The 10163-nt window shown below is 38.8% G+C and overlaps 1 protein-coding gene across 1 annotated transcript in view; it reads right to left on the bottom strand.

The window, feature by feature from the left end:
• Positions 1-450: 450 nt before the first annotated feature.
• Positions 451-10163, bottom strand: part of ITSN1 (intersectin 1) — a 105337-nt gene continuing 95624 nt past the window's right edge. Inside the window, exons 36-40 of the mRNA XM_083361427.1 lie at positions 6462-6583; positions 5916-5998; positions 5749-5832; positions 3670-3843; positions 451-2972 (exon numbers count right to left, since the gene is read on the bottom strand). Coding sequence (XP_083217553.1) covers positions 2824-2972; positions 3670-3843; positions 5749-5832; positions 5916-5998; positions 6462-6583 — 612 coding nt within the window. The 3' untranslated portion in view covers positions 451-2823. The remainder of the gene's footprint in view (positions 2973-3669; positions 3844-5748; positions 5833-5915; positions 5999-6461; positions 6584-10163) is intronic.

Raw genomic sequence — 10163 nt, 5'->3', positions numbered from 1 at the left:
AATAGACAGTTCTTCCTGGCCGAAACAAAGGATTACGTGGTAAGTCAACTGGTTTGGGACTCGTCCTTTTTAGTATACATTCCACCTCCTAAAACCAATTAATGCTGAGTACCAAGATACTACTGTATTATGTGAATTTATGTGTTGGTGAAAGATGTTGAATGCAAATGTTGACAGATCTAGAGAAGGAGTATATCTTTCTAGGACCATTAATAGTACTAAGTGAATAACTAGAAAGAGTTTATATGCTGAACAGTGAATTTTGCTTTATAAGCCAGTTAAATTTTGCATTATCCATAATATGTATTATATCCAGTGCTTTTTTTGTTAAAGAAAAAGGTGCCGGAACTCACACATGTCATGCAACCCGCCTTGCCTACCTTTCAAGGTTCCATCCAAAAAAGGTGCCGGAACTCCGTTCTGAGCATTCTATGAGAAAAAAAGCCCTGATTATATCCTTTAGATTTGAATTTTTCATTCAAGTCTGATCTTTTTAAATGGATAAATAAATGATTTATCCAAACTTGGCAAAATTTTATTGGCAGTTTTACTTATTGACATGCTTTGAATGGCTACTCTTCTTCAAGTTGTGGGCTTCCTGTCGTTATTCTAAGAATATGCAGCTAATTTGCTTTGACACTGGAGCTAATGCATCTGCTATTTTTATTGTCCAGTAAGATTTCTGTAAATAAGATTTTTTTTAAATCTGAAAAGAAAGCAACAGCCACCTTTGTTAATACCCTTCTGAGTTCAAGCATAGGCAAAGCAAGTTAGAACAAAGACGTTTAATATTTTTCCAGCACGAAGGAATTTTCTTTTTACTTTCTACATAATGTATTATTTTCATATACATTATATTTAATAAAATGTACTGATACAGAAAAAAGGAAAGTGTGGGCTTAGTACTATTTACATATTTTAATTCAAACATTTCAAACAACATTGAAAAATAAAAACAAGTGATTTTTCATTGTCTTTTCAACCAGTCAGTGCTAAATAACTGCATGCCTATTAAGTTAAACTTATTCTAAAACTTGATCAGTTTAAAGTTTCTAACTAAAGTGTGTTTCTCTGGTCAAAAAATACATAAGTATGTCATTTCTGATACAAAATTCTACACTATTTTCAATAAATAAATAGTAAACCAATTCTTAAAAGTATGAAATGTAAACTTTGTTGTTTCTCCAACATACAGGATTTTTTTTTTAAAAAAAATGACTGCTGAAAAGAATACAGTGGCCTTGGAAATAATAACACACAAACAGTTTCAAGCACAATTTACATTTATCACTAGACCTTATATACCTATCAAGTATAAAGTTATTCTAATTTCCTAATGGAAATAATAAAAGATTTGCTGTGCTAAATAACATTCATCTCCACAGGAAACATGAAAGCTGATACCAAAACAACATGCAAAGAACAGCACAACTCACAAGAACATTGACGTGCTAACAGAACCATCAACATCTCTCATTCTGAAAATCTACAAAAATCTCCTTTTAAGCATGATCCTTGGGTATCAAATGGAATAGTAATTGAGAACAGACAATGCACTTGCACTGACCCAAATTCTTCTGTCAATGTGTCAAGTTCATCCAAATACTTTAGCAAATAGTCTTTTGTTCAAATGATTTTTAAACACTCTGCTGAATCAGGTTTTTTTTCCTATTTGAAATTGCAGAATGTCAGTGAATCTTTAGGTTTGCAGGATAGCAACAGGTTCCTTTGAGATCACTCCCTTTGCAAAGTCTCAGCACATCCAATGTTTAAAGGGGCAAATCTGCCGCTATCTTGATGAGTTACAATATATTGTTACCATAGTTTCAAAACTGTGGTGTATCATTTCATTTGACTGAGGCACGATGCAATATATATAATAAAATGTTCTGTCTGGACATTTTAGCCTTCTCTTCATGGAGAGTTAACAGCTTTTGTGAACTAGAGCAACCTTTCCTTACCATTAGATTAATCCCCTTGCAGCAGTTTAATACATTTTATTGCAAGGTACAGCAAACACACTGCAGGACTTTGCTAATTGGATCAAAAATCCTTTACAACTCAAGTAAATACCAATACCTGAAGCACTGATAGAGAGTAATCCATTTGGTGAAAGACACCTAATGCCTATGGGAAATACAGGTTTCAAGTCCACTTAAAAGTCTTGCCTGCTAAAGGAAAGGATTTTAAGTTACTGCACCCTGGGCCAGCAATTTATTCTTAATCCATAAAATATCTGCTTAATAAATACTATGAAAAAGCAGCCTTCAGCTCAGCTCTTGAAAACATTCCAGGCTACAGGTACCTGTCACTTCAACATTTTTTTTCTTTCCTCTTTTTTTTAAAAAAAAACATACAAATATCATGAACTTCCTAAAAAAAAAAATCCGAATATCTTACATGGCAAGAATGCATTCGTGTTATAAGTATTTTTATATAAATATATTCACAATTTGTTTATATACTACTCTGAGGGGCAATAGGCAGAACACTAGGATAAATCATTAGAAAGTCCAAAAAGTCATAACGAGGAGGGCACCCTCTTGACACACAGCATGCTGCAGGAACCAGGAAAAAAAGTGCAATGTTTTCTCCACCTTGTCAGAGCACAGACTAAGGTCTGTTATTCTAGAAACCCTGAATACTGCAGCAGAAATTCCACAGAACAAAGAAATAAAATGAAATGAAAAATAACATTTTTTCTCACAATTCGGTATGGTCAAAAATTAATCTGGCTAACAAGTGTCTAGAACCTCTGCAGGGAAAGTTATTTCTTATAAATGGAACTGAGCTGTTTCGTGGAAACCTCTCACATTTTCCTTTCTAAGGCTCATCAAACAGCTGCAGATCAAGTCGGACAACTATCTCTCCCGTTGGGACTTCGTGCAGGAGAAGACACTTTGTAACTGGTCCCTTTGAGCCTTGGTCTTTCTTAATATCAGCCACACGAATTTCTGTTCGACCCAAGAAATCTGAAATGGGAAACATACGTAATCTTATTTATTTATTTTATTTTATTTTTATTTTTATTACATTTATATCCCGCCCTTCTCCGAAGACTCAGGGCGACTTACAAGCTTAGCAGTAGCCTTCATTCTATGTATATGCCTGCTTATTAGGGCTTTCATACACCCCCCAAGCAGCATTATTACAAAGTCAGCTTAATTGCCCCCAACAATCTGGGTCCTCATTTTACCTACCTCGGAAGGATGGAAGGCTGAGTCAACCTTGAGCCTGGTGGGATGCGAACCTGCACTAATTGCAGGCAGCTGGTGTTACTTAAGGAGGCATCAGCCCACTGCTCCACCAAGGCTCTTTCCAATCATAACTAATGGGAATATTGGGATCAAACTGAAAAACAAGCACATGTATATTTTATTTCTAGGAAAATGCCACAAAGCAAAGAACTCTATGCATGGACGTAGACCAGTTAACTTCCCTTTCAGTTGCAACTACTTGTATTGTCTCGTATCCTCATTGGAAGAATTCTGCTATTTAAAAGTGTACTTTCAATTATTGTCAAAGCATGCCGTAACAATAAGAAACCTCAGACTTTCCATACACGCACACTGACGAAACAACACACTTCTCTCCCCCACTGACTATTATAAGTTTGGAAAAGCTGCTTTGAGCACAAAACTAGGCTGAAAAATGAGAAGTGCCACTTACCATCAGGAGAGAATTGATCTCTCTCAAACACGGTTATGCACAGCACATCTTGTTCCAAATCTTTGATAAAAAACTGACAGTTAGAATTCCATTTGGGATTGAGAGTGTCCTGTATAGTCTTGGTGATATGACACTGTGACCCCATCGTCACTTCACAATATGGGTTACTCTTTCCTAATAGAAGAATTCACATAGATGGTATAGCACTGATTATATATTTGCCTCCGTGACGTTAGTAATTCAGTTCTATTCTTTTCACAAGACATCATTTTTATTTCTTTCATATTGTCATTTGTGTTTAAACAAGGACATTTATCTGGCTTTTTGAACGTATGAATGCTTTAAAATGAATATGGCATCATTCAAAGTTAATCATGTCAGACGTGACTCACCACTTGCAACCCATTAACTAATTACTGGTATTAAACCCAAATGGTTCAGGCAGTGAATTTCAAGGAGACATTTTTTTTCCCTTGGAGAGGGGACAAAGCAGAACCAATAAAGTTCACCTTGTCTGTCTGCCTGAAACTGCTAAAAATTGGTAGACTGACTTATGAAGGATATGGAAGCTATTAACATTACAAGTAGTCCTCAACTTATGACAACTGAGCCCCAAATTTCTCTTGCTTCAGTTGTTAAGTGAATCACCGCTGTGGCTAAGTTAGTAACACGGTTGTTAAGTGAATCTGCCTTCCTCATTGACTTTGCTTGTCAGAAGCTTGCAAAAGATGACAACATGGCCCTGGGACACTGCAACTGTCATAAATATGAGTCAGTTGCCAAGTGTCTGAATTTTGATTAAGTCGCTATGGGAATTCTGCAATGGTGATAAGTGTGAAAAACAGTCATAAGTCCTTTTTTCCCGGTGCAATTGTAACTTTGAATGGTCACTAAATGAACCGTTGTAAGTCGAGGACTACCTGTATTTAAGGTAGTATGTACTATCTGTACTGTACAGGCTCTTACTAGTCTAAATAGCTATAGGTGAAGATAAAGATGCTCTCATGCTTAGCTCGTGACGAATCCATGGACATACAGTATGCAGGGTTTTGGAAACAGTACGGAAGTGGTTTCCCATTGCTGCCTGTCTTGTGTTCCATAATGGTCAACATACTAATCTACATGAGATTATTCAAATGTATGTATTTTTTTCTGACAAATTCTTTTACGTTAAGCAGATTAAATAGCCCCAAGAGGTGCCCTCTGACACACTTGTAACTCTTCAGAACATCTTTCCCATAAAGCAGGGGTGTCAAACTCGTATGGTCACGTGACGTGTTGTGACTTTTTTGCCATTGCCGGCAATGGGGGTGGGTGGGGTTTCGCTATGATGCATCCGGCCCGCGGCTCGCAGTTTATCACCCCTGCCATAAAGGATACTGAGCACCTGTTAGTATCATGACTGTCACTTTAGCACTCTTCTCTACATTCCTAGAAGAAAGTTCTAGAGTAGAGAATGTTTTTTGCATTCTGTTGTGATTCAGGGTCAGCCTGTGGGTTCGGCAGTTGGGTCGGACGACTCAGAGGAGGAGGAGGGGCGTGTTGAAGAGCTTGCTGATGATGGCCTTGAGGCTCCGCAGAGCCCTCAGCCAGGCCCCTCCCACGTGGTCACGACGGAGACCCAGCTGTGTGAGCCTGACAGCGTGGATGAAGATGACCCACAGCTGGCCCTGTTCAAGGACGCCCGACACAGGAGGCAGTCAATCAGGAGTAAACAGAGGAAGGCAATGGGGCACCTCAGAAGGAGGCAGAGAGAAGCCACGCCCTGAACTGTATAAAAGGGGAATGTGTGGGAGGGCTGGTTTGCTGAAGGCAACCGCTTGAATAGTTCCTGTTTCATAGCTCCTGTTTCATGGTTGGTGTCTGTTTTATGTTAATAAATTTGGCAGGCTTTATTCCAGCCTCTTGCCGTTTGTAAAGGGGTTGTCCCTGCTTTTTCTGCAGGGCCGGTAGCAGGCTGGTACAGAACACATTCCCTGAAGCTCTTGTCTCTCTTCCCCTCCCCTCAGAAGCTCTTCTCTCTCTTTCCCGCCATCCCCCCCAGCCATTATGGGGAAAAAAAAAGAATAATGTTCTTACCATGAGATCTGCAGGGCTTCAATTCGATACCTTCAACAATGTTCACCATTAACCTTCCAATACCTGTTGCCCTTTGGGATCGGACTGTGGCAAGAACAGGCAAGATTCATTATAATATTCTTCTGTTATTTTGGGGAAAAGTTAAAACTGTACCCCCAGCGCAGTACCTAAGTATGCTTTTTCCCTCTTCTTCTTCTCTGTTTCTATGTAAAGTTCAGAAGCAGCTTTGATTTTCTGAACCCAAGCTGTCCTTCAGAAAGAGAAGGTGGAAAGAAAGTTACCCATTGTCATTAAGGGTGTCAGGTAAGCAAATCTGATTGCATGGAAGCACGAACCTATTTTAGCTCTTAATGTTTTAAAGCCAAACTGGGTGTGATGTGAAGGATCTCCATGAGAAATGACAATAGAGGGCATGGACAATGCAGGAAGAGCAAGATCTATTCCAGTTTTTGTGCTTTTTTCCCCGCCCCCCCACCCCAATTAAAACTTATGTCCTGACCAAAGTTGTTACGGAGCACATAAGCACGTAAATAAATATAGTTGCTGTGAAATCAAAATGGGAGAATGCAAAGTTAAATGTAAATAACAGTCAACGCTACGAGATGATGAAACAAAGTATTTGTGGCACATTTGTATGATAGAACAAAAAAAAAAAAGAGAGAGAGAACGTTCAAAGTCCAGTAATTTTCACTGCTAATGGGATGGTATTTTACCTTTCATTTATACTTTCTGCACGAAGTGTGTAGACTCGATCGATATGTGAGATGTGGAAGATGGGCTCATCCCCAGAAGGGTCCGTAGGCAGCTTTACCAAAACCTCATTTAGAAATATAGGCTGCAGAAATATTACGCAACATTCAGTTTAATTCGGAAGGAAAGCCTTACCAAGAGATGTTAAGCTTGGCACACAATTGACTCGTATGTTGCTGGAAAGATGGTACTTTTCTTTTTCGTGCAAAATGTATGCCACGTGTGTCCACTCCAATATAAAACTTTTGTGTATCCACAGGGCATAACTACATTATTTGCAACATATTCATTGAAAAAACACAAACCCCGCTATCCACTAGGACAGGGGTAGGCAACCTCGGCTCTTTTAGGACTCATGGACTTCAACTCCCAGAATTCCTGAGTCAGCTATGCTGGGAGTTGAATTCCATGAGTCCTAAAAGAGCCGAGGTTGCCTACCCCTGCACTAGGAAAAGATTCGGCATATTTGCAAAGATGTATTTGGTCCTTTTTCCCACAAAGGCTGTATACTGATCTGCTCAAGGCATTAATCATATGGGCAATACAATACCCAGAATATTGTCACTTATATTGAAATACAGTTGTTATAGTATCACCTCTAGTTCAATGCTACAAATGCTGTCAAAACATGAGCATTAAGAGTAAGAATACTTAAATTATGCAAAAGAAAATTGGAGTCCTGATCCCATTCCAAGCTTGGGTTCGCCAAAACATGGGGAAAAGGCCCCTACAAACCGCCACAGCCTCAGAAATACTCCAAACGTTTCATTGGTAGTGCGAGACACTGCCAGATATGGAACCTCACTGAGTACCAGTTTAAATAGCCCCTTCTCGCTCCATGATTCGGGGATATCCATGATATATGTATGATGTGTCCCATAAAAAAAACTTACACCCTCAAATTTTAAATCTACAGGATTAACCAATATGTGTAATTTTTATAGATTTAGTATTATGTAAGTGATGTCCGTGACATTATCTTCCAAGAAACATATATTTATGGGAATCAGCTTTAGATGCTTATAATATATCATGTGCATACATTCTTTGTTTTGTGCAGCTTCTGTACCTTACATTAATAAATAATGATTTAATTCTGTTGGGAGTTAACAATCAGCAGCAGCAACATTCACTCTACTGAATGTCTAAGTGGAATATACTGATTTGATTTAGTTAATTTATCTGAAAATAGCAAAAAAAACCACTTTTGCCTTTATAGTGCCTGTCAATAGTAAATGTATGCTTTTAAACTAAAGCAAATAATTTGTCAAAAGCTTGATGTAATTGCTTTAATTAATTCACTAATATTACCAATCCACAGCTTGTGGGAAAATATAAATATCTGCCAGAGTTAGAGTACATAAGAACTATTGAGGATAGTGTATGTTTTTGTTCCATCTCTGCTTCTGGGGTAAACAACACACATAAACACATAAACACAAACTAGACCCAAAAGGAGGACAAGGATGTTATTTTCCATGTAACTTAAAAAGTAGCACATTCATGGTAAAGGTAAAGGTTCCCCCGCACACGCGTGCTAGTCGTTTCCGACTCTAGGGGCCGGTGCTCATCTCCGTTTCAAAGCCCCAGCGCTTGTCCGAGGACGTCTCCGTGGTCATGTGACTGGCATGACTAGACGCCAAAGGCGCACGGAACGCTGTTCATAGACTACCACTAAAGACATTACAAATTTATTTTTGAGGAATCAGAAATTGAATAGAAGTGTATTTCCATCATTTCTCCAAACAGCTGGTGGATGCTGAGTCATCTGTAGCCACGAGGATTAAGCTGAATACATTATTCCAAATATTGCCCATTCTTAAAATAGTTTAAAGCCAGATGAGTCATACCATTTTTATGAGAACCATTTCAAATTATTTTTCCCCTCAAACCCAATCAGTTCTGGGACAAGAAAGAGAAGAAATTTTTGCTAATATCGCAGAAGGAAAAGTAAGCATTTATCCTCCCCTTCAAGTCATAATAAAATTTCCTTCCCTGCACCTCCAATTAGTTTTTTTAACTATCCAATACAATTTTAATTATATGTTTAGCAACATATCTAGCTTGCTCCCAAGAAACAAATAAGGGCAATCAGGGTGCTTTGGAAATATTAAGGATTGCAATTAACTCTCTAAGTGCCAACATTAGGCTAATGGGGACTACGAATGCTCAGTGACTATAAAATATGTAATTTGGTGGGGGAGAAGGGGGAGCAGAAAGATGAGATAAAAAACAAGGGGTTATAACTAGCTGGCTGTCAGGTGTGAAGCATCAGGATCACACATGAATTTCAGCTCAGAAGATTTATTGCTCAAGCCTGTACACAAGAATCTAGTCAATTAACATACAATACTGGCACTGGATAAGGGTTAATGGAAGAGGTGTTGAATTTGGACCATTTGTGGGAATGTAACAACTCCACCCCCAATTCTGCCTCCTACACTGGCTGGAATAATCCATACTGAATTATTTTATTGAAAGTTCTACTTGCTAGCCACTATTTTCTACTGATGCAGTTTAATTTCTATTTAAGTTGTCATCATCTTCCTCTCATAAGTGAGAAGTATAATTGTGGCTGTGCTTTCACAAATGCTTAAAAATACTGAACTGACATAAGAAAGAATCATGGTGATTGGAAAGATCTGCTGCCTGAGCACCCAGCTAAACAAATATGTTTAGGTTGATAACAATTTAATGGATAGATATCATGTTTCCTCGAAAGTAAGCCCTGCCCCGAAAATAAGCCTAGCTTGATTTGGGGAGGGGGGAGGGGTACTATAAGACCTAGTTTGGGGGTGAGGCACACACCTAAAAATCAAGTTGGGTGGGGATGGGGGGGGTGGAGCTTACCATTGCAGCCAGGCCTCCCATGGATCTACACTTGCCTTGCCGCACTGGCCCACTTCTTCCGCAGCCGAAGGAGCAGCTTCATTCTGCAGCTGTGAATAAAGCGCCAGCCTGCATTTTGCAGTCAGACACCTTTCTGGAAGGCCTCTGCAGCCAAGAAATGAGCTATGGATTTAATCCATAGCTCCGTTCTCAGCTGCAGAGGCCTTTCCAGAAGGCCTATGTCTGCGAAATGCGGGCTGGAGCTCCATTCTCAGCTGCAGAATGAAGCTGCTCCTTCGGCCATAGAAGAAGTGAACTGGTTGGGCGGGGCTGTCAGTGCCGCTGCCATGAAATAAGTAGAAAAGACACCCCTTAAAATAAGACCTGATGCCTCTTTTGAAGGCAAAAAAAAAAAAAAATAAGACCAGGTCTTATTTTTGGGAAACACAGTATGAGTATACTATATTAGAGTCCTCTATGCAAAACCTTTTGAATGTGAAGCAGCCCATTTAGAAATATTTGATGGATTACATTAAAGTTGACATGATATGATGAAAATACTTCCCTTGTTGATCATGTTGTTCACCTGACATCATTACTTATTATAACTTTTTTTGTAAAATAAGCTTACACATTCCATTCAAAAAAAATGCCTACACACAGTGTTGTTAACATCATCTTTCTTCCAAGGAATTCCTCTGATTATGACATTATCCCATTATACCTTATTGGGGGAAAAAATCAGAGGATGCCTTCAGCCCATTTGAGAATTATCTTAAAATGGCTAGTGTTCTGGACAAGGAATACTGTATTCATTATGTCAGCAGTCAACTGCA

Source organism: Vipera ursinii (assembly GCF_947247035.1).
Source record: "Vipera ursinii genome assembly, chromosome: 4".
Taxonomy (NCBI): Eukaryota; Metazoa; Chordata; class Lepidosauria; order Squamata; family Viperidae; genus Vipera; species Vipera ursinii.
Note: the sequence above shows the minus strand (reverse complement) of the source record. Positions and strands in the feature narration are given on the sequence as shown.